Source organism: Colossoma macropomum, unplaced genomic scaffold (assembly GCF_904425465.1).
Source record: "Colossoma macropomum unplaced genomic scaffold, Colossoma_macropomum, whole genome shotgun sequence".
In the NCBI taxonomy this organism is placed as follows: Eukaryota; Metazoa; Chordata; class Actinopteri; order Characiformes; family Serrasalmidae; genus Colossoma; species Colossoma macropomum.
The window spans coordinates 26701990-26729527 of NW_023494784.1; the positions used below are offsets into that span (position 1 = coordinate 26701990).

At 38.7% G+C, this 27538-nt stretch overlaps 1 protein-coding gene across 1 annotated transcript in view; it reads left to right on the forward strand.

Annotated features, from left to right (window-relative positions):
• The window catches only part of kalrna (kalirin RhoGEF kinase a), a 212163-nt gene that overhangs the window by 173222 nt on the left and 11403 nt on the right, over positions 1 to 27538 (forward strand). The window contains exons 35-50 of the mRNA XM_036566096.1: positions 13228 to 13493; positions 15884 to 16021; positions 16936 to 17031; positions 17810 to 17925; positions 19136 to 19202; positions 19549 to 19652; positions 19743 to 19812; positions 19906 to 19992; positions 20129 to 20221; positions 20323 to 20373; positions 20490 to 20567; positions 21466 to 21651; positions 21909 to 22080; positions 22314 to 22546; positions 24425 to 24681; positions 27094 to 27226. Coding sequence (XP_036421989.1) covers positions 13228 to 13493; positions 15884 to 16021; positions 16936 to 17031; positions 17810 to 17925; positions 19136 to 19202; positions 19549 to 19652; positions 19743 to 19812; positions 19906 to 19992; positions 20129 to 20221; positions 20323 to 20373; positions 20490 to 20567; positions 21466 to 21651; positions 21909 to 22080; positions 22314 to 22546; positions 24425 to 24681; positions 27094 to 27226 — 2147 coding nt within the window. The remainder of the gene's footprint in view (positions 1 to 13227; positions 13494 to 15883; positions 16022 to 16935; positions 17032 to 17809; positions 17926 to 19135; positions 19203 to 19548; positions 19653 to 19742; positions 19813 to 19905; positions 19993 to 20128; positions 20222 to 20322; positions 20374 to 20489; positions 20568 to 21465; positions 21652 to 21908; positions 22081 to 22313; positions 22547 to 24424; positions 24682 to 27093; positions 27227 to 27538) is intronic.

Genomic DNA, 27538 nt, shown 5'->3' on the forward strand with positions numbered 1-27538 from the left:
GTAAACATGGTTAAAGTTTTAAACACAAAGTTCACTCCCCAGTCCATATGACTCATGTATGGAAATCACCCTGTGAGAGCAGCCTGTTTTGAATTCATTGGTTTTTTTGTGATGTCACAAAAACCAGTGCACGTAAATCTGCCTTTTAAGCCTACAGCAGTTTAGCCCCACCCATTCACCATTGCATCCCAGACTGCTTTTTGAATGAGACAATACAGTGAGGTCAGTCACAACAGAGGTCATTGAAATATGTCAGTCTTTAAGGCATAGTAACATAAACACCCTGTTTTATTTTAAGAGGTGAAGAGAGGTTGGAAAATGGTCCTGTAAAAATGAATTACAACTGTTTTTGGTACACAAAACCACACAAACATTACAAGCTGACCTCAGAGGAAAAAAGTAAAAAACGAAAAACATGTAGGATGTGGATCCTTTGAAACACCATCTTTTATTCTTCTCTTACACCAAAGCCATACACAGTGTTGTAAGCGTATTGTAAAGAAACCACATTTGCAGAAAAGAAACACTATTTATTTCATTTTCTTGTATTTTGAATATACTTTTTTCTTGAAGCAATCTGAAACACTTAGCAAGTGACGTACATTGCAGTGCTGCTTTAGATACCTTCAATAAAGTGCACAAACTTGAACGTCAACTGCATGACAACAGAGGCATCCCTGTTTTGTAGACATTATATTATGATGTGTCAGCATCATTTGAATGTCCCTGAAACTGAAAAGCAATATCATTGTGAGACAGTTTCACTATGTCAGTATGTAATATATATCTCTCTGCACTTTGCAGAAGTATATTTTTGTGTGTTATTTCTTAGTGACCATAGGACAATAGGTGGTGAGCTCCCTCGTATTGTGTATGTGTCTCTAAGGAGGGGTCTCAGTGGAATTTATTTCTATTGTGCAGGGGAGCTTCCTGTCTCTGTGGGGCAGTGTTTCCTCCATTTAGTGGGAATCAGCCTAAAACATCCGCTGAAAGTGTGTCCAATTCTGTCACTGCAGAGACTAATTTACACCACACTCAGAAATTTGAGAATAAGAAGCTTTTTCAGACACTTGTGAATCCTTATGACAGCCAGATCAGCAAAGCCTTTTGCTTTTTATTCCAGCGTTATCATTTTTAAAGGGCCCATATCATGTGAAACTGAATTTACCTCACTTTTTTAATAAAATGTACCATCCACTCCACAGTCCATACACTGCATATATGGACACTCAGCTGCAGAAACAGCCTGGTTTGAATTAATTGTATCTAAGATGTCACAAAAACCAACAAAGCTAGCCTGCAGCAATTTAGCCTGGCCCATTCATGCTGAAGTTATAAGGAATGCTTCATCCTGACTGCTTTTTTTGAGTAAGGGAAAATAAAGAGCAGCCAGCAGTCAGAACAGAGCTGATTTACATACATCAGTCTTAACAGCAACACAACAACGGCCTGTTGAATTAGATTGGATTAAATTGGATTAGATTTAATTAGAGAGATTGGAAAATGGTCATGTAAAATTATGTATTATGACTGTTTTTGGTGCATAAAACCACACAAATAGTATAAGTAGAGCTCAGGGGGAAAATAAAACAAAAGAAAAATGTAAAATGTTGGCCCTTTAATGCCCTTTTTTACAGACGTGCATCATATCAAATCACATGTGATCAGGAGCGTGAGTATTTCAGAATGAGGAGTTTAAGAGGGTGTTCCTGTGGCTCCTGTGAATTCACTTTGCACTACTTCCTCTTTCATAGCTCTCAGTTTCTAAGAACAGCATCTCTCATGCTCTCAATGGCTCTTTGTTTTCTTAAGGAATGCTGCTGCAAACTTGCTACAGTTTGTCATCTTAAGTCATTTAAACAGGAGAAATGAAACTACTTCAAAATGTGTTTAGTCAGTATTTGTTGGAGTTATAATTGGCACATAGATGTTGGGTGAAATGCCACTTAGAGAAAAATAATGGAGGTTCCCTCATCCATTTCCCTTTTCTCGTTTTGTGGTCTCTTAAACTGATCCCATGCTGGCCTCAGTGCTGCCCTCATAAACCTGAACTCAGGGTGGTCACTGAGTAGTAGATCAGGAATCTCTCATAGTAAAGATTGTGCTGTTAGCTCATGGCGTGTGGTCTTTGCGCTGTAATTATGGTAATGTAATTATGATGTTATCTGCAAATGTATTTTACCTTAGCTTAGCTTACCTTACCTTTAAAGGGAACAAATATAAGTCCTTATGCTTCTTTTATATGCAATTCTTTTGCTGCAGTATGACATCAGGCACGTAGGACAGCCTGTGCTGTGCAGTTTTATGCCATGTTTATTTTAGGAATAATCTCATTTCCCTAAGCAACTCGCTTTCCACGTTCAGGCATCTTTCCCCCGAGCACAGCAAGTGTTATCTTTCCCTAGCCAAATGCAAACCACGGCTTACCACATCACACCAGTCACTGCTATCCAATATGGAAATTACAACAATACGCCCAAATAACCTGCATCGCAGTGGAAACGCTGTGTGTATTGTGCAGTTCACCATCAGACCTGGGACACAATAGTAAATTCCAGCAGAATGTATGCATCACTGTGCCAGTGTTACAAACTTTCCATCTTTGATATGCTTTTCCACTCTGGCTCATCTATGTGTCAGTGTGTAGTGGCAGTTTGGCCTGACTTACACTCTCAAATACACTATATGTCAAAAGTTTCTAGATACTAGATGCTTGGGCAGCATTGAATTCAAGAGTAGTAATAAGGAATTTGTCCCCCTTTGCTGCTGTAACAGCCTCTACTCCTCTGGAATGGCTTTACACTAGATGTTGTAACATTGCTGTGAAGATTTGATTGCATTCAGACACAAGAGCGTTAGTGAGGTCAGCTACTGCTGTTGAATGATTAGTTCTGATTCTAATTAGATGGTGTGTCTGGATACTTTTGGACATGATGCCCAATCACCACTCACGACTCTTGAGTTGCAGAAAGCTTGGTTTGTTGTCTCCTAAGTTGAGTAAAATGGAAGTTCAACTACAATAAACTTTGTAAACTGCTTTGTTCAGCTGCTGTAGTTTAGGCCTACTTGCTGAGAGATGGCCTAATTGTAACAGTAGCTTCCTGCGTTGCTCCTTCTCTATAGCCGATGGCAGTTTACCTTCTGTTTGTGGGTGTGCTCTTATCTAGGCCAGTGCAGTGCACTTGGTGGGGACTGCTGTATTTTTGTGTGAAAAATCTGGCCTACATGGCAGATTTGAGCCACTCTCTGCTGGACACTGGCAAACTGAAGATACCACAGGGTCAGCCTTGCCTGTTCTAACATCTCACGTGCAAATGTCTTATAGTAGGAGTAAGAAGTTAGAAGTAGGAGTAAAAGCTTTTCTGCTTTTCTTATAGAATTGCCTGTTGTATTCTTTGCATATGTGTATGATGGTGCAGATATTATCCTGCCTTGTCATTGCTAATCATCACCTGTCATAGGTATTTTTGACACATGAAACTTCACAGGAATTTCTTTTCTGTGTTTTGAAATGATAGGCTTTACATTCTTTTAGGGTTATGCAAATGTTACTGGTTACTGGAAGGGACAGGAATGTATGTTCACCCTAAAGAATCTTTCGATGGATCATTCTTCAAAAAAACGCTCAGGTGAAAGTAGATGTGGGTGAAACAACAAAAAAACAGCATTGTGAAACTTAAGACATTTTCACAATGCATAATATATATCATGATATTTCATTTTTCTGATAGATATGATAGACTAAAGCATATTGTGATGTAATTTATCACAATAGCGATAAAATATTACCATGTTGCCCACCTCTAATTGAAAGGTTCTTTAGGGAACCAAAAGTGGTTCTTCTTTAGTGCGAGTGCCCACTCTTATCTGTAAAAGACTGATGTGGCTGCTGCTGTTTATTCTTGCCAAGTAAGAGCGCTCCTGAGTCGTAATGTTTTGTAAAGCCTTCAAACAGTTGATCAGGTGAGGTCAGATCTGCTTGGCTGGATTGAAAACCTGCAACTTCATTGGCCATTTGAGGATCATTTCAGGCACCGCTGTTCAATGGCATTACACCAAAGAACCCTTTTAGCACCTTTATTTTTAAGAGTGTAGTAACCCAGCTTCATATTATCTGTTAAGGAATGTGTGTCTCCTCCCATAATATGCTCTGTCTTTAAGAGCTTTTGCTGTTAGGGCAGGTCAAGCAGAGAGACACGCCACTAGCTGCTCTGTTGACCCGTAAGAGTTTAGAGTAGACTCCTTAGATCGCCAAGTCTGGAGCCGTCAGTAGAGCCTTTGTCACAGGCAAGAATGTAATTTGAATCTCTGTCTTTATAATCCAGTGTGTGTGACGAGGAGGCTGTGTCTGCCCCGTGTGAATGTGTGTGGGTTTGTGTGTTTGTTGCCCCTCCTCCCTCTGCTCTCTGTTGTGGAAGGGTGCAGCGTGAACTTGAAGCAGTAACTCAGTGATTATACTGCCGTCAACGCGGAGCGGGAGTCTCTCTTTCTTTCAATCTCTTCTTCTTTTCTGTCTCTGTCTCTGTCTCTGTCTCTGTTTCTCTCCAATCTTTCCCTCTCTCTGGGCTTTCTGCTGAGCCATGAGCCCCTGAAGAAGCATGAAGAGTGGGAGACGCATATGCTCATGCTGTAGTTGGATTATATCAAAGTGCTGTTGCTGCTGTAATGTATCAGGTGCGTTTTGTTGATCTCTTTTGTCTGGCTGGTTTTGGGGGAAGAGCTTTTGGTCTGAGAAATGGCTGTGTATGTGAACTGTGCTGGGTTGCCTTTCCAGGTGAATGGGTCTGACATTCCCAACCTTAGTTGAATTTAATGTAACAAGTATTTTTGGACCATTTCTACTAGTCAATTTGTCATGAAATGTTTATACAGTGTAAACAGCAGCTGACACTTTCACGAGTTGCAAGTTATGAGGTTTTGACTAGACAGACTCTTATGGTAGTTTTAACAGTGACCGTTGGTTTGGAATAGCTAATGTCCCTGCAAAGTACAGCTAGTTCTCTTTTTGTTTATCTAATTTTTTTTTCTGTGCTTTAGAAACTCAATATCAATTGTAATCCTACAATTATGAAAGAAGTACCATTTAGAACTGAGATTTCACTAAGGAAAGGGTCATGCCTTTTATCTAGTATTTACAGCTCAGTTCTGAGAATTATGAGTTGATTTGTGTTTGTGTATGTGTCTGTGTCTATGTGAGTTGATGATAGAAGTAAAGTACCCCTGCTTGGCTCTAAAGTGGGCTAAAGTGCTCTCTCATTACCGATTAACTCAGGAAGTCTCCCTCAGCAGTGAGATAGCGGAGATGAACAGCAGCAGCCTCTGTCATAACATCATGGTGTTAGCCTCAGGTATAGTGGTGGAGCACATGGAGCAAAGTTAAAAGCCATTTTGAAAGATCATTTCAAGAAATGTTCTGCATTTGATCAGATCCAGAGTTGGAACCAGGAGTTACATGATTGTAACTTGCTCCTGACTGTATTTTCTCTACCACACACATACACAAAATGGAGACGAAAAACAAGCAAAAAAGGACACATTTAATTTCTGATCATTGCTAATAGCAATAGCAATTTTTTTACTTCCATTTAGTTCAGTTTAATTAAGTTTGTTTGACAATGAAAGCAAGAATAACATCTCAGCTTGTTTGTTAAGGATAATACAATATAGTCCAAGACATATTTCCATTGCGGTCATTGATATATAAAAGCAAAGATACTGCAATTTGCATTGCCAACCAACTAATAGCCAAGCAAGTGGCTAGTTAACCTCTGTGTTCAAATTGGCTAACTTTTTTCTAAAATCTTCATTGCCTGCTGTTATTTATTTGCTTTAAAGATATAACCAAGCTGGCCACCTAGTGATCAAAATGCCTGCATTGATCAAAAGTGCAAACATTCATCCAATATTCATATTTCTGCCCAAATCTAATAGGCTATTGTTGTCTATTCCAAAGGTATTCAGGTATTGTACCCTCTCTGCGAGACTTATGTACTGACCAATTACAATCAGCAAACGAGTCTGTACCACTTGATGAAGGGGCACTGATTTATCACCAAAAATGACTACAAATATAAATTGTTTTGTGACGTTAACAGTTTATGTGTGCGTTCTTGAGGGTATAAGTGTGGGTTGATTTCACAGTAATCAGTCCAAAACTGTTACGGTTCTTTGGGAATTCGCACAATCCTTCTGCTTACCGACTCCGGCATTGCTTTTAACACATATATATTGTGCAAGAACTTTTCAGAAGACTTGATTTCTTTGCTTTAGTCTATGTACTCTATGTTTACCAATGCAATAGTTGTGGTACATATGTCACTGAATTCTTCTAGTTGGTAGTGTAATTTTACTGTTATTTTAGTGATGAAATGCGTTTTACATTGTGTTAGCTGCATAATTTCTTCAAATGGCTTGATCTCGTGTTTCCCAGTTGCCTGTCCAGGGTTGGTGCTGAGTATCGCTGCAGTCTTTGAAGACCATATTAGCCCAAATCCCTCTTCATCTGTCGCATTATAGCAATTCTCTTTGAAGACGACTCGGAGGGCGAGGGTAAAAACAGAAGAATTATGTGAGAACATGGGGGCTTTTCTTTCTTTCTTATCCTTTCTTCATCCTTTCTATTTAAACACTGAGCCAACATGATAGCAATGGCTCTCTAAGCAGCTTATACTTCACCCCTGTGCATGCTCAGCAAAACTCCCGCTGGCCCAGTTTCACAGAAACATGCTTGTCTTATGTGTTTGGAATGCGGCGTTACTGGAGTTTGTGTAGTGCGCTGCATTCCGAGGCTGTAAGTATGAGGAAGCGAAATGAGTGATGAAGGTGACAAAAGCTTTTCACTAGCTCACTCCCACAGGAAGGAGTGCCGTGTTTAGAAATATGTAGAGCACTTAGCGGCCGTTACAGGAATGCCATTGAGCGGACTCAACAGGCCGAGTGGCAGATAATACACATGTACATCTGGCACCGCAGAAAAAGGGCTCACTCTTTCTTCATATTGGAATGTCCACTGAGAGCTGTGTCTGCGACAACAGCCAGACTTAATTAATGCCGACTCTTTTTCCTGAATGGATTTATCCTGGGGAAGCCTTTCGGGTGTTGCTCGAACAGAAAAGTCTTTTTTTATTAATGGTGTTTTAATAAAAGGCACCCACAGTTAAGTAGGCCATATGAATATAGGATCAGTTTAATACCAGTCAGTCTGGTTGGCTTCTCTCTCTCTCTCTCTCTCTCTCTCTCTCTCCCCATCTCACTCACGGCACTCTCTGTCCAATGATATATACAGGTTAGGTCCAGTTTCTATATCACTTTCACTTTTTTTTACAGTTTATTTAAGTCATCGCAGCTCCAAATAAACATCTAATCTGTGAAATCAGCCACAAAGCATTTTGGCTCCCCTTATCAGTGTCCAAGTGATTTGGCCCAGAATGACTCTAGCTGTCACAATCTTAAAGCCATAGCATTTAATATCATGCATTTTACCTTTGCAGACTCCGTCCATTTCATGATAGTGTAAAATTTATCTTTGAAATACCACATTCGCAAGTGGTACAGTGCAACTTGCATGAAAGGTCAAGGAATGATTATTCTTATTTTTCTTCATGAGCAACTCAACTTGTATGTCACTCTGTTTTCCAGTTCATTTTTGACTTTTTAGAAGATCTCCTTTGCTGTTTGGATAGAAGGCCAGTATCTTAAGGTCATCTCACTTCCTCCTCAGTCCGCAAGCTGTGGTCAGTCAGCTTCTCCAGGCTTTTGGGGGGGTTGCTATGCAACCAAACTATCCTTGGTATTTTTACCGCTTAGCTATCCAGCTGCTGATAGCCACTTTGTAAGCTTGTTCTGGGAACAGTGATGTCACAGTGTGGTGGAACCTTAGCATGACATCAAAGAAAATGGCACAATAACTGGATACAGTTATTAAGCATGGAAACAAATGTCATCATAAATATGTAGGGCTGACCTGAATAATTTGAATACTCAAGTATTCGTTCATTAGATTGGCATTCATTTTTTTTATTTAAGATTCGGAAGATTTGCTTTCTGAAGCCATAAATTAAAGCATAAAATACAACAAATTTAATTAAAGGCCTTTAGATAGAACAGTTATTGTTGATTTCTGGGACATCTAATAATAATAGTAAAATAATAGCTGGTTTAGCATCATAAATTCATGGCTGGCGTCACCTCGCCTCAGAGTGCAAAAAACTGCACTGCTTTCCACATGTCCACTGAAGCTAAAACGCCTGACAAATTACATGCAGGGGCACTTTAAATTATTTGAAAAATTCTCAGCTTAGAATTTGCGATAAGAGCCTGTTATGCCATGGAGCCACACCAACTTTGATGAATCATTTGAAATATTTTAGCATTGTCATCTTTATCCAAGCACTGCCTTACTTATTGTCTGATTTCAGTTCATTGCACTTGAACCAGTATATACAATTAATACATTGTTGCTACTGACTGGAAATGCAGTAACATACTTAAAATATGGTAAATTATTGTATGTTATTGTAAATATTATTGTTTTAAGGATGATTTTGCACACATGTACTCAGATACTCAGACACAAAAATACTAACAACTATTCAAAACCTGTAAAAAGTTGTTTGGTTTAACCCTAACCCTAACCCTAACCCTAGTTTCTTGAATCTTGCAGCCATGTAGGGTTATTTGTAGTTTCTGGCATATGTAAAAATTGGCTCTTGAATACAAGTCTTTGACTTAGATTGAAGATAGCTTTCTTTGTTTTCACACAGAGGACTCCCAAGTGGCATGACTGCCTAAGAGAGTTGAATCTTACTGCTAGAACTTGAATCCAGAATTTGAAACCTGATGGTATCGCAGCCATCTATGGCGGAGAATCAGAGAAAGCAAAACTGGACCTGCTCTACTGGTTCTAGTCGCGGTTTCCACTAATCATGAGGGTGTGTGGATAGAAAAAGAGAAAAAAAAAGACTGACATGGAAGATGAGGTGTTTTCCTTTCAGCAAATGCTGTCTATCAAAGTTGCCAAAATTGTCAGTCTAAAAGATTATTTTTTTCAATATTCATTAAATCAATCTTGTTTATTTAAAATCCTTTATATTGTTATTTTTTGTGAAAGAGTTTATATTTTTTATCTTTTTTAGTATTATATATATTGTCTATATAGTAACAAGGAACAATCTGTAAAAACACTTCTTTTTCTTGAGCGCCTTGCTGTCCCTTTGCTGCTGTAACACTGTGAAGTTCCCCATTGTGGGACTAATAAAGGATTATCTTATCTTATTTAAAGATTCCTCTGAAGCAGTAGTGACTGGTACAGGAAAATATAACAGGATAGATTTTGAAAATCATAATATTGTTTTTTGAATGAACTGTGTGTCTGGGAATCTGTGTGTTTGTCTGTCTGTCTGTCTGTCTGTCAGTCTGTGTACAAAGCATAGCACTTAAACGCTACTTATCAGAGCCAGTCTCCCATCCACATACTCTCACAAGACCTTCTACTGTCGTCGGTGTGCGTCACTCGTGTTTGACCACAACAGCCTGAAGTGCATACTAAAACACACTAAAAAACTGAAGTATGGTCATGCAGACCTCAGATAGCACAGTTTGTGAGGAGAATGAGAGAGCCTCTCTGTCCTATCATACACACAGAGGGTGGCGTTGTGAAGAGTCTGTGTTCTTCTCCCTTCATGTTTTGACAGACCATTTCATTGATCCTGCACACACACGATAGTGGAGTTGGGGGGGGGGGGCTAATACGTATGTTTTGTTGTTACGGCTTGCTGATTTGGAAAGAAAATTGATGTGCGTTCATGTATGCATGTGTATGTCTGAACTTGTTTTCTCTTTCTTCAGGTGTCATAAGTGGTGATTAGTGTGGTTAGACTTGTGTTTGGATGGTTTTGCCGTGAGCGTCCTCATGATGCCTCACAAGGTCATTTCCTTTAATAAATAAGCCATTACAGCTCATGGACGAACAGCAGTGCAAGCTGCCTGATCCAAAATGCTTACGTCACTAATGAACACAACACTATACAACCATAATGAGCACAAGAACTACACATGCTGATGTCTTCTATTTAGAGGAATCTTAGTTTTTGAAGTAAATTGTGGAGTGAAGCTTGAAGGAAGAGTTTCCAGGATTTGTGCTGGTATTTAGTGATTAGCTGTTCATTTTTCAGAGACACCTGGACAGTACTGTCGATCTCTAAGTCCTATACAGCTTTGTTATGGCTTCTGTTCCTCTTATGAAGTCTCTTGGAGACGACCACTATTCCAGTAGAACCAGCCCTGCCTCCCGAACATGTTGTCGAACGGGGTGGGGGTGGGAGGGTTATGGCCTATTGTTGACAGCAGTGCATCGTCATCCCACTTAATCCAAAACAAAAGTACTTTAATAAGAACGCACAGTGTCACTGATCCAAAGCCCTGTTCTTATGAAGCATTGAATACTATTTGACTGCTAATTGGTATCCCTTGTGGAGTATTTTTAGATGCTAAGAGCAGATGAGTCAGTCAAGCAGTCAGTTAGTAAAACATGAGGTGCTTTGCATGTAACAAGACTGTGTACATATCAATGAGAATGCATGCTTCATATAAGTCTAACCAGCCTTTCATTAAGACCACATAGCTGAGCACATAGCTGAGATGTAAGTCACAAAGCAAAGTTGAGGAAACACAACACCAGCAAACTTAAAAGCTTGAACAGTCAAGCATCCTACGCACACATACTCACATGGAAGGCATGAAAAATATTTATGGACCATTTATGTCTTTATATGAATAGATGGATGGAAGGAGACATTTGGTTTGACATTTAAAGCTATTTTAAAAAGAGTGTTTTAAGTAATCCATGGTCATGATTTCACAAGTTTCTCAGGCAAACCTTTTGACCCTACCTGGATTCCATGTATGTGTGTGTGTGTGTGTATATATATATATATATATATATATATATATATATATATATATATATATATATATATATATATATACACACACACACATGCATATCCACTTACTATGTAGGTGCACTTTGAGGTTCTACAATTACAAACTGTAGTCCATCTGTTTCTCTGCATACTTTGTTAGCCCCCTTTTACCCTGTTCTTCAGTGGTCAGGAATGTGTGTTGTGCTGGTACGAGTGGATCAGACACAGCAGTGCTGCTGGAGTTTTTAAACACTGTGTCCACTCACTGTCCACTCTATTAGACACTCCTACTTTGTCAGTCCACCTTGTGGATGTAAAGTCAGAGAGGATAGCTCATCTGCTGCTGCACAGTTTCTGTTGGTCATCCTCTAGTCCTTCATCAGTGGTCACAGGACGCTGTTGGCTGGATATTTTTGGTTGGTGGACTATTCTCAGTCCAGCAGTGACACTGAGGTGTTTAAAAACTCCAGTGAGCATAGAAACAAGGAGGTGGTCATAATGTAATGCCTGATCGGTGTATATATATTGCTGTTGTCATAAGAAAACCATGTATCTCCAAAATGACACCTTTACAGTAAAAGGAAAAAACTGCTTTACTTTTAATGTAAGTCAGTGGAACCAGGCTTTTTCCAAGTAATTTTGGTCCATTCATCATGAAATTTACATACAATGTAAAGGGCAACAGGCAATTTAAATCATGCCGAAAGCTGAAAAACGAAAAATATGGAAATAGAAGGTTTTGTTCCGACAACAGCAATATATATATTCAGAGAAACACTTCTCAGTACCAGTTTGTCTATGTCAGCCCCCACCTCCTTGATGCTGAGCCTAAGTAGAACTATGCTTGTTTTCCAAAGGTATTTACTCTGTCATTTGGCAGTGCTTTTGAGTCATTTAGGCTGAGAATATTAAGTTGTATGCTGCACAGATTTAAACTCTAAGTATTCAGTGATGCTGTTATGTAAGTTAAAAATACCTTAGAGGGAAAATTTTGAGTTTCTTTACAGGTAAGCATTCGTATTTGTGGTGTAATGTGAAAATGTAGCTTAAATGTAGTCTTGATTTGTAGGTGTGTGTGTGTGTGTGTGTGTGTGTGTGTGTGTGAGAGAGAGAGAGAGAGAGAGAGAGAGAGAGAGAGAGAGAGTTTTCATTTTAAGGTGAGTTTTAGATTAGTTCAGTCATATTAACACAAGTAATCTTAATATTTCTAACAGTTTACTTTTTAAAATGGTGTTTAGCTTGTTCAGCATAATCAAATTAGTATGTTTTTGATCAGATAATTTGTGATTATATAATGTACTGATCAAAACCTGGTTAAATGAGATTGTTAAGTCACTGGTAGTGAATCGGTGAATGTAGCATTCAACATCAGGCCAACAATAGGTACTTTTTATTTTTAATTTTATTTTTAATTTGTTTAATTGTTGAGATGGATAGTTGATTCCATACGTAATAACATACTAACATCAGGCTGCTAGTTGTTCAGCCCTGAGTAGTCATGGCTACTCAGGGCACACCTAAACTAGTCTAATGATTCACTGTCTAATGTCAATGGAAGGATGACTCAGTTATTCTACTAGCATAGTGATTTTCTGTAATATGTGTAACTTATCTACACCCTTGTTATCTAAAATGATGCATTTATGTACATGATTCAGAAACACAGAAAGACGCCGGTTTTGAGCAGTCTATTTGAGTACAACTCAACCCACAGAACAAAACTGGCATAAAAACACAGAAAACACAAAAACATAACACCCACATTGCTTGTTTTGTTGGTTTAATTTTATCTGTAATACACTAGTCAGTTATAGAGCATTTCTGTTGCAGATTGAAGGATTAGTGTAGTCCATATGCATATTGACTTAGCCACAGTGCTGTGTGATTGGCTCATTTGAGTCTATAGAAAAAATTGTTGTGTGGGTGTGCACTGATATTGTGACACTCTTATCATAACATTGGACTTAATAGGATGATGTAAACAAGTTCACACCTCAAAAGACCACTAAGCATGATTAATTTGTTAGGAGAGAAAATCCCTGTATTGCTTCTAAGACTCAACAACTTGATATGACAGACATGATGATTCTAATCCATTAGGTGTTAATCAGTCTCTTTGTGGTTATCATGGGTTACTCCCTTCAGGGGACAGCAAGCAGTGAATAAACTTTCATAATTTAATCATACATTTAGAGACATATTTCTCTACACATGGCTTACTCTTGTGTTGTGTTATTATATCATAAACCTAATCTGGTTATGGTTATATTGCTTCTCTTCATATTTTTATTCTTTTGTATTTTAGAGAGCTATACAGTCAGTGGTCCGGAGGGAAAGACGGACTCGGTGGCAGCACTACAGCCCCAGGCCTCACTCACTTCCATCCACAGCAGTTCTCCAGGGCCCAAGCGCTCTGGGAACACATTGAAGAAGTGGCTCACCAGCCCGGTCCGCCGCCTCAGTCATGGCAGCAATGTCAAAAAGCTGCCCAGCAAGCAGAAGCAGAAGAGAGATGGCCGCAAGAGCATCGACCTGGGTCCACCCGAGATGCAGGATGACAGCCTGGAGGAGGTAATGGAGCTGACACTGCTGGAGGGCTTCTGGAAGTTTTTAGCAATATGCTTAATCTTCATCTTCACTCATATCAGGGTGCCTGATATCTATACATTTGTATTTTTCAGATCGGCTTGCTGGTTTGCACATTAGTGCCACTATGGCACCAATATACTGGGCCATCAGTATTAGCGTATATTTGTATAAGACAGAGAAGGGTTAATGTTAAATTAATGGGCTCTGTTTTGGAAGACCTTGGCAAGTCACAGATGGCAGGACTAACAAGATGATCTTTATACAGAATGCTTATTTAGAAATGGCACTGATTTTAGGTTCTCTGTAGCTGTGCATTTGGATATTGTTGTCGAAACAAAAACTTGTGTCTCTGTTTTTGTTGTTTATTTATTTTTACATAATTTGACAATGCCAGCTGACATGCACTGTCTTAAAATTTCATAATGTACAGATCAATACAAATGGTCCAGAAATACTTAAAATAAGATCTTGATACTAAATACTACATTGTTTTACATTAAAATTAGAGGTTAATTCAGATTAATAAAGTGAAATCAGAGTGGATAATTCAAATTATTTACTCTGAATTTTGTTTTATATATATATATACACCACTATGTCGCATTGGTACTTGTTAAGGGTATTTGTCCAGCTGTCTGTGTATAAATGTCAGTGGTTGCAATATTTAAGTTAAATATATTTCGCATGACCAAATGTGTGATTTGATATTTGTTAGTTTCTAAGAAGTGCACATGATATTGGTGGACATCCATTTTAACGTCAGAGGGTTTTAGAATCACTCTTTCATTCATGATCGCAGTTCTTTTTATGCAATCAGCGTTTCATGCAGAAAACTGGCCCCCTTGTTCTCTGTGCTGTGTAAGTACGTTATTATGAGACAGGCATGGCTGGAGCAGCAGCAGTAAGCCAGATGATGTGGGGCAGATAGGACATAGGACTGCATTAGGCAGGGCCCTTCAGGCCTGTGTGATGTGCTCTGTGATAGCACAAAGAGTCTCTGTAGTGGAAGGATAGGAGCTGTGGACCCCAACACAATGACCCACATTAACCCTGACCTGCTTCCCCTACTGAGGCGCTAGCAGCGGAATCAATGAAGGAGAAGATATTGTGGAATTTCTGTGGATTTTAGAAAGTGGTGGTTCAAACAGAAATCGAAACAGTAGTTTTTTCCCCTCTTACTCAGAGTCTATTAGTTAAGATATATTTACTTCTTTGACTTCTTTGCACTGAAGCTACAAGGTAAATGTAGCTAACAAGTAATATAAGCTTACATCCCACTCATAAGTACATACCTAAATCATCACACCTGCCTCAAACTGCATGAAGTAATCATAAATAGACTTATTTGTGTGGTTTCTGACATGATATGACTGTTATCTATAAAAATGAACGGTAACACAAAAAGTTTACCTTGTTACTTGATGCAGTTTGATTAATTTGTGATGATTTAGAAGTGCAGTTTGTGTGATGCTAACTTGTGGATATAAATTCTTCTTACTTGTAAGCTGCATTGGCCTTGTAGCTCCAGTGTACAACAAAATAAGCAAACTTTGGATATCAAACATATATTTGGTGATTTAAGGAGAATTCCACAATTTTTAAAAAATGTACTGCATAATTCAATCATTGAGATGTAAACAAAGTCATTCAGAGTGATTTGATGAGAAATGGCGCATTGTATGGAAACTTACTGACTTGGATTTCTTTAGAATAGTAGTGATAGGAACCAGAGATTGCAATGTTTACAACACAAACATATTCATTTTATTTGCCAACCACAAGGACGAGTGAATTTAAATGTGTCTTCTGAGTTTTATATGTAATGTTAATAATAAAACATTTAAGTTAAAATAAGTGAAAAAAAAAGTTTTCTTTGGGTACTGTTTATGCTAGGAATGTTATTCTAGAAAATGTTTCATACCATAACCTTGTCTTAAAACTATTATAAAATAATGTCTCAGGCATCAGACAGTATATTCATACCGTTTCATGTGTAAACTTTGAGGTGAGCTAACTTTCAGATGTCTGATTCCTATTACCACCATCGCAGATTATTCTGACCCAGTAATTTTCACTAGAACAGTGCATTTCACGTTACCATTTACTTTCTTTTTTAAAAATGCTGCGAGTCCCATTTAACTATGGGGTAAGAGGAAGCTGTGTGAATTTAATTTTAGGTGAACCATTGCTTTAACTGGTGGAGAGCCAAAGTATCAGTTTCGCATCTCCATTTGTCAAGTGTAGTTCAGTTCCTCAGCAATGACTGTATGTTCTTAATGCAGTTGTTTAGGTAGTCAAATGAGCTGTTTTATTTTCTTTCATGTTTCAGTAACTGCTCTTATAACATATTGTCTATGTTCCTTGTCTTGCAGAGGGCAAGAAAAGACGGAACTCTCTCTAAGTCATCAGGAATGCAAAGCGGAGGAGAGGAGGAGCCGGAGGACGAGTCTCACACTCCTCTCCCTCCACCCATGGAGATCATCAAAGATCCCTCCACTCAGGAGGAGAAGGTATGCATAAACACTGCATAGCTTCAGTGTACGCTCAGAGTGGAGCAGAAAACTGTGTCGACGCTGGGTTTTGTAAGACAGGGAAGGGTTAATGTTAAATGAATGGGCTCTGTCTTTGGAAGACGTTGGAAGGTCACAGATGGCAGGGCTAATATGCTGATCTTTACATACAATGCCTTAGTCATTCCTTAATGTCACTCGGTACAGGTTTTGTATCTGCTACAGTGTGTGGGTGTATGTGTGTGTGTGTGTGTGTGTGTATATATATATATATATATAATATACATACATACACATACACACACACTGATCCATCTCTTCTTCATTGGGAGTCACTCATTCAGTGTCAGTCTAGCGCCTCATATGTAGTTTGACGTCACATACGCACAAACCCAGTGTTTCCCGCCCTGATGTTGAAATCCCTGTGAGGAGCCTCCCTGGCTTCCAGTCTCTTAACCACAAAATTACCACAACAAAGCTCATGTGGTTTCTGGCTAATACATTACTCTGTGAAGTTGTGTAACACATGCACTCCCTTGCTTATGCGGTCTGACTTGTTTAGGTGTCATTTTTCCCTGAAAAATGAGTTTTCCTTGCCCTGCCTGTTTTTTCTGTAAATGTACAGCTGCTGGTGGTATTGTGCGTTGTTGACCGTGACCCCATTGTTGTGTTGGTTGATAAAGACCAGCACAACATACTTCTACAGCAAGATCTCTCCCACACAACACTTGTGTTGTTGACTGAACACACAAGCTTCTGCCCTCTTTCCAAAGTTTGCTTCTTTCTGCTACTCTTAGAGGCTAAGCACTTGTTTATTAACAGCCAGTATCTCTCTCTCTCTCTCTTCTTGCCCTTTATCTCTTCCTCCCTCTCCTTGCTAACACATCTTTTGCTCTTTCCCTGGTGCCTTGCAGTCGTCTGCCTTGCTTGCTTCGCGGCAGGGTTCCACTGAGGTCCCCAGTGCCGCAGAGCTTGTCAGTGCTATAGAGAAACTGGTCAAAACAAAGATGGTAAGTGCATAATGTGGACTGACCACAGACCAGTTTCACACAGCAAGCACCAAATGCCCAGACTTTGTGTTCACTAACCCTGTTCTGTCTTTGTCTTTCCTTTTGCCATTTGTTTCTTTTTTGCTTTCTTGCAGTCACTAACAACAGTAACATGCTTTAACGCTGTGTTTTTGACTTCTCTATTCACTTCTGTGTTTAAATAATTGTTTCTCTTTAAGAAATAATAGTTTCTAGCCACTCATTATACACTGAGTTGCCAGTTTATTAGGCAACTGGCCATTTTAGGTGCGCTTTGTAGGTCATCAGTTACTGACAGTGGCACATCTGTTGCTGCACAAGTTAACAGCTCCTGTCTACTGCATCCATCAATGGAAGGATACCATGGGTTCTGTGGTGGTCTCTTTCTATTGCTTAATGGAATAGAGGATAACCAATAAATGACTGTAACTGTATACCTACGAAGTGCACATATATGGTAGATGTTTCTGTTAAAAATGGTCAGTGAGTGCAGAAACAAGGTACATTCATGAAACATGAACATTCATTTGCAGCATTATTCTAAGAATAGACACAAGTCGGCATAAATTTGGAACTCTTTTGCTCGTGGAGGACTAACATGAGGATCTAAGACTCATATAAGATCTCACATAAGATTGATATAATTACTTTTTTCCAGTTTTAGAACACATTTATTCTTCTCTCTCCTCAGTGAAGAGTGGTTAATGGTGTGTCTTGTATGAGTTGTAAGTCTGTGGCTTTGCCTGTACTGTTGTTTTAGACGCTGGAGGGAGGGACATATCCTGGCTTTAGCTCTGTGAGTCCTGTGGAGCAGAGCCCAGCCCAGCCCAGAAACCCTGAGCTGGAGCAGAAAGCCAAAGCACTGCGCGGACGCATGTAAGACACATTTACACTCTCATTCAACCAAACACACAGTAAATACTCAAGTACCTTTCAATGCTTTTCTGTAATGTTTAATCTCTTTATTATGCGTGTATTTATTTTAACCAGGCCGTTTTTTATAATTTTAGGCCACTTACTATTTACCCATCTACTCTGACACATTCCTTTTCTTGATAAATATAGTTTAACTTATATGATTCATTTTGGGGGCCATTACTGAGATCAGTCAGAATGATCGTGTATCACACCACTGAAATTAATAATACATCTTAGATACTCTCACTAGATTTGTTTTAATGATGAAAGTTTAATGTCTTTTAAAGGTAAATTAAATCTTAAAACTTCAGTATAATATGTTGTCGTGTTATGCAGTATTCTATAGCCAAGCATTATATTTCTCAGCCTAGTTGGTTTGACAAAATTCATGATTTAATGTTTTCATGTTTTCATTTGTCAGTGTTACTACAGTACCCAACATGCATACAAAAATACATCATACAACCATTGGAAATCCCTGTGCTGTCAACCAGTCCTGCTAACCTCACCACTGATCTATAAGCTATAACTCTCACGGTTTTGGCATTGGACTCACTTTTCTCAAGCTCTCTTGCATGCTGTACAAAAAAATTTCAGGCGACCTATGCGTGACCTATGCGTGACTTTTATTGTGACTTTTTTTTCCGAAGAAAAGATGACATCCAAATAGATCGCATTTTAATGTCGCTAGCATGGATAGATGTGAGTGGTATGGCCTGAAAGCGAAGTGGCAGTATTTTTCCTTGACTTTGGGAACCTGTAGTATCAAGGTTCAAGATGTTCCCTGCTCCTTTCCATGAGCGTTACACATGCTAAGTTCATCAGCTCAACTGTTCATGTGCTCGCACTGCGCAGATGCATGTAAGAGTTCAAAATGTGCAGCTCCCAAAAAAACACCCCACCAAAGTTTCTCAAAAGTTCCTTCCACCCACCTTTATGATACATCATTAAAAAGGGATTTTTTTTTTGTCTTTAAACCGGAAAATGTGAGACTACTGCTGTATGATGCGATTAAGCAATAGGGACGTAGTGATAGTCAAATTAATCATTTTTAAAATATTCTTTAAATATGCCAGTCTGTCTGCGCTTTCATCACAGTTAAATTTCAGTTAGCAGATTGCATGTGCTTTACTTTATGTGTACTAATGTGACTCGCTCCATGTCTCAGGTTTGTCCTGAATGAGCTCATACAGACAGAGAAGGACTACGTCAAGGATTTAGGCATCGTAGTAGAGGTGAGAAAATATGACAGTCAAAAATAACTTCCTCTCTATGGTTTTTTTTTATCATGGGACACAATCAAAACATTGCCCTGTTAGTGCGTGAATTGAAGATAAGATTCTGTTCAGTAGAAGTCATTTGAAGGTTTATTTTGACTGTCTGTCTGATTTGTAACTGGGGTAAGCGGAATTTCATTAATTACACAAACAATACTTTTAAAAAAAAGTTTACCTTTACTAAAGCATTACTAAAGGATGATAACAACATGCTACATGTTGAAAGATTTGAAGGCAGCTGCTTTTGTCAAGGAGAGTACTAACTCTGCAGAGAAGAGCTTTTGACTCTTTTGATTCTTTATAGGGTTTTATGAAGAAGATAGAAGAGAAAGGAGTCCCTGAAGATATGAAAGGAAAAGACAAGATTGTCTTCGGAAATATTCACCAAATCTATGACTGGCACAGAGAGTGAGTCAAGCTCAGTTTGTGCTCAGTTAATCTCTATTAAAGCTGTCAGTAACCTTTTTTGAGAAGAAATTGTTCTCTTTATTTCTACAGTTTCTTTGTGGGGGAACTGGAAAAATGTCTTGAAGATCATGAAAAACTACCAGAGCTGTTTATCAAACATGTACGTGAGACTTCCAGAGTGGGTTGTAATTTTAGTGTGCTTTGCTGAATGTGTTGGCTAGTGAAATGACTCTGGCCTTGTGTCTGCACACAGGAGCGAAGGCTGTACATGTATGTTGTTTACTGCCAGAACAAACCCAAGTCAGAATACATTGTGGCTGAATATGATTCCTATTTTGAGGTAAACCATCTTTCATTCTTGTTTGTTTTTGCTGTGATAATTTATCTAAAGAAACAGAGAATAGACCACATGTATGTAGAAGTGCTGTCTTTAATAATAGTCCAAACTTAACCTTTTTAACTATTTTTGTCTTAAGGTGGTTCAGCAAGAAGTAAATTCAAGACTCAGTATCAGTGATTTTCTCATCAAGCCCATTCAGAGAATTACAAAATATCAGCTATTGTTAAAGGTAAAACGTTTCGTTCATGTAAATATTGTTAGGATATTGGCTATTGAAGTGTAATTCTGTTCTTGAAAACATAACTTATTTCCATTCTTTTTGTCTTTAAGGACTTCTTGAAATACAGTAGTAAGGCAGGTCTGGATTGTCAGGATATTGAGGTGAGATGTTAGTACTAGTTCACTAATTTACTCATTTAACATTAAAGGGCAGTGTATTTTAAGCTAGGCCTTTTCTTTGGTTCTCATCCCCCTTACTTTTTTATCCTCTTTTGTAGAGAGCGGTGGATCTGATGTCTCAGGTGCCTAAACTCTGCAATGACATGATGAACCTTGGCAGACTACAGGGCTATGAGGTACTTCATCACATAAATTTTCCAGGCCAGGAACTTAGTAAGCATATAAAATTGAGAAGAATGTGCCAACACGGGTTCAGTGCTACAGTATGTTGTTATTAGACCTGTAGCATGCTTGTTATCAGTTTCATTCTGACTGTGTGATACATTGCAGCATTTCCAGTTTATTCAGAGCTCCAAAGGCATGCTGATGCCTCATCTGTATTATGTTTTTAACTGTATGACACCAGGATGTAGTCTTTTTCAGGCACAGGCCATGTTCTTATATAGGCAGGTCATGCACTGCCTCATTTCAGTCATGGAAAAAGCAGTGATGATAAGTGTATTCTTTTCATACCTGCTGTAATTGTGTGTGGATTATATCTCATATTGACCTTTAAGCCTCTGACAGACGGTGTTGTCAGTTATGTAACTGAGTAAGAAGGGCAAAAGATAAAAACAGAGAGGTGGCACGAGTGAGAGGCAGGTTGACCTGTTTATATAGCAGTGTTGACACACTGTCGGTGTGTAATACGCATGTGTTAACAGACAGAGGCCCACTCGGTCTCACACACACACGTACATACATACACACACATTTGCTCACAGTTGAATAGAATATACCTTCAGTCTGTGGAACAAGTGTTTACATAGCAGTTTCATAACGTCACTCTCAGGGCAAAACCTTGTGTCTCGTTCTTTGTTATTTTCATGAAGAACAGATCAATAAGAAATGGCCCAAAATGACTGTTCCAACTTTTTTTCCTTCTCCTGTAAAGTTACTATGTTGGAGATGCGAGGGTTTTTCACAACAGTGACGATATAAGCCCGTGCCAAAATAAAAACAAATATGTAAAATATTGTGCTTTGTAAAGAGATACACATTAACACACTCCCGATGTGTGTGTGTTTGTTTCAGGGAAAGCTGACAAGTCAGGGGAAACTGCTGCAGCAGGAGACGTTCTTCGTGACCGAGCAGGACTCGGGCGTTCTCTCTCGTAGTAAAGAGCGCAGAGTCTTCCTCTTTGAGCAGATCGTCATCTTCAGTGAACTTCTACGCAAGGGCTCCTCAACGCCTGGCTATCAATTCAAAAAGAGCATCAAGGTGATCCTCCTCTCTCACCACTGAGCTAGACAAAGAACATTGCTTTCATTGAAAAATCTATATATATTTACACAATTGGCCCAAAATATAGTTGTTCGGCCCCAAGTTTGTTTCTTTAGTTTTGCACTGGAGCAATAAGGCTAACGTAGCTAACAAGTAATGGAACATTATGTCTGAATGCCTATTCATTAGAGTAATTTATTCACTTAGTGTTGTGTTATTGTAATTCTGATCAGTATGTTCTGTGTGTGTACTAGGTGAGCTACCTGGGCCTGGAGGAGCACGTGGATAATGACCCATGTAAATTTGTGCTGTCATGCCGTGGGTCGTCTGAGCGCTTCACTTTGCAGGCAGCGAACACGGACATTAAACAGGTGTGGGTGCAGCACATCACAGAGCTGCTGGATGCCCAGAGCAACTTCCTGTCAGGTAAGCTCAGTCAATCTGACAGCATGGCATTACCAGCCCATTGGCTTGGAAGGTAACAGAAGACAGTATGCATCACTGGCATTTTATGGGAAAGAATCAGATTTCAATTATTATGTATAGTATCATCTTTTTGTGTGCATTATTTCTTTTTATCGTTCATCTTCCAGGTATATAATAAGCCTTTGTTACTGTGCTGTTGATTGATTGCAGTGTATTTTCATGTGTCTCTGAAGCTCTTCAGTCTCCCATCGAGTATCAGAAGGAGAAGAGTAGTTCCCTGACACGAAACCCGTCCACTGGAGGGCGTGGCGGTCAGTCCAATAGCAGACCCAGCTCTACAGCATCGGTCAGCCCAGAGAAAATCTCTCTGTCAGGACGGGTCTCTACCCCTCTAAAGCTACCTACCTCCAATGGCAGCCCCTGCTTTGAGCCCCACAAACACTCCGACAGATACGAGAGCTCCAAGGTGAGTGTAGACGATAACGATACAATATCACAATACACTGAAAAATATTATTAATGAAAACAACAACAATTCTTGGATTTATGAGAAGTATTTAAGGTGTTCAAATTTGTTTGCTGTTTGGTTTTTTGGCCCTATAACAGCATACATGATGTAGTGCAAGCCTGATCATGGGACAGCGTCAACTCAGTATTTGCTTTTCTATTGTTATACACTTCTGTTCACTGTTTTCAATAATATAAAACCAATTTTGTTACAGATAAATGCATACGATGATTCTAATCTGATGCTCATACACTACGATTTATAAGTTTGTAGGTTTTATATATTTGTAGGATGAAAAAAAATTAGATCTGTCCAGAATGATGAATAGAGCTGTAGATGATTATGAAATGGATGACAAACCTGTATTACATTGATAATAAAGTTATGTTAAAATTAACGTCCCGAATGCCTTGTATTTTAAATGTCATGATCAACTTTCGAGACAGACTTTTTCAGATTATTATAAATACATAATTACAATACACTATTAATCAACTTGAATATTCCCCAAAATTTAAACAGTATCTTAAAATAAATCCATGGTGTCTAGCTTGTAGTGTTTCAATCTACACTAAAAAAACAATAGTTATGTATATTACAAGTGACTATATTACAAACCTCTAAAGTACCTCCAGTACCTTGTCCTTATGAAATGTAATGTAGGTATGTTCTGTATATTTTAACTGATTAATCTGAAAATTTAGTTGGAATTTGGTCTGTTTCACTTGTTATTGTCACCAGTTGTGTTAATATGCATGAGCATGCTCACAGTAGCCAAACAGAATTGAGAGCAGCATTGCTGTACAAGTAGGATATTATTAGCCTGTTATCTGGCCTACTTTGCTTGAGCTCCATAGGGGTGTTAGGGAGTGTTTGATGTTCTTAAAAAACTCAAATCTGACATTCTGCATCCTCTCTACCCAACACAAATGCTGCTTTTTAGTCTGATTTTATTGAACACTGTTTTATATTACTCTGATATGCCACATGTAGCAGCTATTAACCTTAAGACATATTGTTTAACAACTGATCTGAATTACTTAACCACTACTACTTACTACTAAAATGTTATGTGGTTATACAAATGAGGAATTAGTGTGTAGCCCAATTCCATTCAACTCAACTTTATTGTCATTATACATATACAGGGGTACAGTAACACATTCGGGCTACTTCATAGTGCATAAACATTAACATATGGACATGAGTGCACATGTACTAGTGGAATAACACAATACGTATATACAATACAATATATATAAGTGCCGAATTGTTTGTGTTCAATGTGAGCGTATAAGAAGTCAGTCAGCTGTAACATGGAGAGAGTTTGGAATTGGATTAAAGTGCAGTGTGCATATAGTTTGAGTAGTGTTTGTCTTCATGATCTAGTGGGTGCTGTGGGTGTGACGAGTTTAACAGCTCGATAGTACAAACTTTTTTGAACCTGGTGGTTCTGGCTTGACTGTTCGGATATCTCTTCCCTGATGGCAGCGGGTGGAATAGGAAGTGGTTGGGGTGTGTGAGTCTGAGGTCATACTGTTGGCCTCTCTCAGGCATCTTTTATTGTAAATGACCTATATGGATGGGAGGACAGCTGCAGTGATGGACTGGCCTAACACAGGTTCCCTAGAGTTTAAGACTTTAATGAAACTGATGATACATGAAGATTTGAAAAATGTATTTGAATGTGCCATTCAGTTTGATGGACTGAGTGTCTCAACTGTGTACTTTTTTGTGTGTGTGTGCATGTTTCTTGCTACACTCTGTGTGTGGGTGTGGGTGTGTGGCTTCGCTCTCTCTCTCCCTCCCATCAACCCCCCCCCACCCCCTTTACAGCAGCATGACGGGGTCGGCTGTAACGGTATGTCATCCTCCATGATGGTGACTCAGGACTACAGTGCACTGAAGGAGAATGAAATTTGCGTCACACAGGGTGAAATGGTGCAGGTGCTTGCAACCAATCAGCAGAACATGTACTTGGTGTACCGCCCCGCCAACAGCCAGTCACCTGCTGCTGAAGGCTGGGTGCCTGGCAACATCCTCGGCCCTCTCACTAAAACCGTCATAGACACTGCTGCTGACTCGAACATCAAGTAAGTGTCAACCAACACTAACTGGAGCTTTGATTGGATTGTTAAGCCAAGGCTTCACCCCTTTTGAATGCCCCCACCCCCCTTTTTGTTGGAACTAACCAGGATGTGTTGGACCGTTTCCGTGGGGAGATGTTTAATTTTCTTCTTGCTGAAAAAGTGAATAATTGAGAGGACTATAGAGAAAGAACAAACTTGTTTTGGTTTAGACAGAAGAAGAAATCTTACATCAGTGTGGAAACTGACACGTCTGGACTGTTATTTCTGTTTCTAACACCATGTTTTTGTTGTTTTTGTTTTTCGTTAAAGCGTTTTTGAAAGACAAAAAAAGAAAACATAGGCCATCTGATGGACTTGGAATAGTTTCTCCTGATGGAGAAAGTTTCTGTTATTGTCTATGGCAATTTTGTATAGATTATGTTGTTTTAATCTTATTTTTGAAATGTTAAGTTCAGTTTTATTTGTTTTTTTTTTTCTTTAATCAAATATGTTGGCTATTTACTGTAAATACTTTTTTTGTTGTTTACTCTTATCAGTACATTCCTGTAAAAAGTCTTTTGCACTATTTAAGAGAACCCCTTATTAATGAAGTCAGTTTTGTGCAATACAATGATAGTCGCAATGTTCAGCATTGTAGTTAACTAATAGTTTTAAATGTATTATTTTAAATATGTAAAATAAAATTTTGACATGAGCATGATGAAACAAAGTGAAGTCCATTTATCTTTCTTTTCATTTTGATTTCATAGTCATGATTCCCAGCCACAGTACTGACGCTTCACTTATTAAATAAAGCTCCATTATGATCTCTCTTAAATATTAAGTCCCTTAGTTTAATGTACACAGTACACTGGCAGTATCACTAGTAAAATAAGGTTTATGCACTTTTTTCTGTTAATTAATTTTGTTTACTTATTTTCTTAACCCTGTAGTGTGTAGTTCCCTTAATTTGTGTTTGTACTAACCCCACTGGTCCTTGACAGTAAATGTTTGTGCATGATGCAGCATCAGACCTCATTTTGCCTTTTCCCACTTTTTCAGCCTAACTGAATAAGACATATGTGAGCTCATAAGGACTGTGCTGCCTCTTCACAAACTGTGTATCCACCATGGTGTAAGAGCATGACAGCTGATTATTATTAATTCCAAAAAAGTTGGGACAGAATGTGAAATCCTAATAAAAACAGAAAGCGGTGATTTAGTAAACTCTGTTTGACCCCCATTAAACTGAAAACAGTACAAAAATTAAATATTTGATGTCTTATAACAATTTTTCTGTGTGAATATACTCTCATTCCAAATTACATACCTTTAACATGTTCCCAAAAAGTTTGGACAGAAGCATGTTTACTACTGTATTACATTGTGTAATACAGTGACACCAATTCATCCAGTTGTTAAAGCAATTTCTTTGTTCCACAATGCAGGTCTTTCAGCTATGCAGTTGTACGGGATGCTCTTTGTTGTATTTTGCGCTTCGTGATGTGCCACACATTCTTACTGGGTCTGGATTTCAGACAGGCCATTCTACAACCCGCACTCACTGATTACGCAGCCATGCTGTTATAACATGCAGAATGTGGTTTGGTGGTGTCGCGTTGAAATAAGCACTGACGTCCCTGAAAAAGTTTGAATCTGTCAGTGTTAATGGTGCCTTCACTGATGTGCAAGTAGCCCCTCTCTACCATGACATACAATTGCTTTTGAACGTTACACTGGTAACAAAGTGAATGGTACTTTTCTTCTTTGGTCCAGAAAGCATGACATCCATTATTTCCATAAAGGTTATTGAGGAGCCTTGTTGAGGAACTATTAGATTATTCACTGATATGTTTTTGGTTAAAGTGGCGAGCCTCAACTCATGCAGGACTCGGCCTTTCCTGGTTGCGCATTTGGTACCCAAGCATGATTGTATCACCTGTTTTAGATGTTTTTCAAACATTTCTCGATGTTCCTAGTTTTTTGGAATCTGTTGCAAGTATATTTGCACAAAACAATGAAGCTGATAAGGTGAAACTTTAAATATCTTGACTTTGAACTATTTTTGTCTAAATAAAGTCAAAGTGGATTTTTTTATTTGTATTTCACATACTGTCCCAACTTTTTTGGAATTCAGGTTTGTACATATAATAGTTCAATACAGTGGTTTGAGTTATTGTAAAACTAACTATTTTATGTGCCTTGATTTGATATATAAGGCAAGAAATATATTAGCCTTTTATTAGCTACAGCGAATTTGTGCTACCATGTAATAAGATTGAAAAAATACATCAACCATGTCACTGTGATTAATATATTTGTCCCAGTGGGTTTCCTTTTTTCCCCTCAATGAGTTCCAGTAGGTTGATTGTATTACTCTTCCCCTGACCTCTCGCTGTAAGTAAGGTTTGACTGGATCATGTTTTAATATAACAGGAAGTCTCTCTCGTGGAACACACTCCGCGCCCGCAAGCGTGCCGAGAAGGAGAGTGGGGGGAAAAGTGACCCAAAGCTTGAGAATGGACCACGTAAGCCAAAGGACATTCTCAGCAGCAAGGTCACTGTAAAAGTGAGTAGTAGGGCGTGTTTGTGCTGCTGGACATGGAGTGTGTGTTTGCACCCTCACCTGTGTGTAAACTCCAGGATCTGGAATGCTGAAGGATTGTTCACTTAAAGCATGCTGTTCACTATCACATAAAATGATCTAATATTTTTCACTGTCAAACAAATTAAAATACATCTTAAGATGCTATTACTTTAGTCATTACGTAATGACTGGAGCTTTGGCCGGGAGATGATGCCGTCAGACGTACCTGATGTATTGTACCTGAATACATTTAGGACATATACATGTTATACATGTATTCAGCCATCACTACTT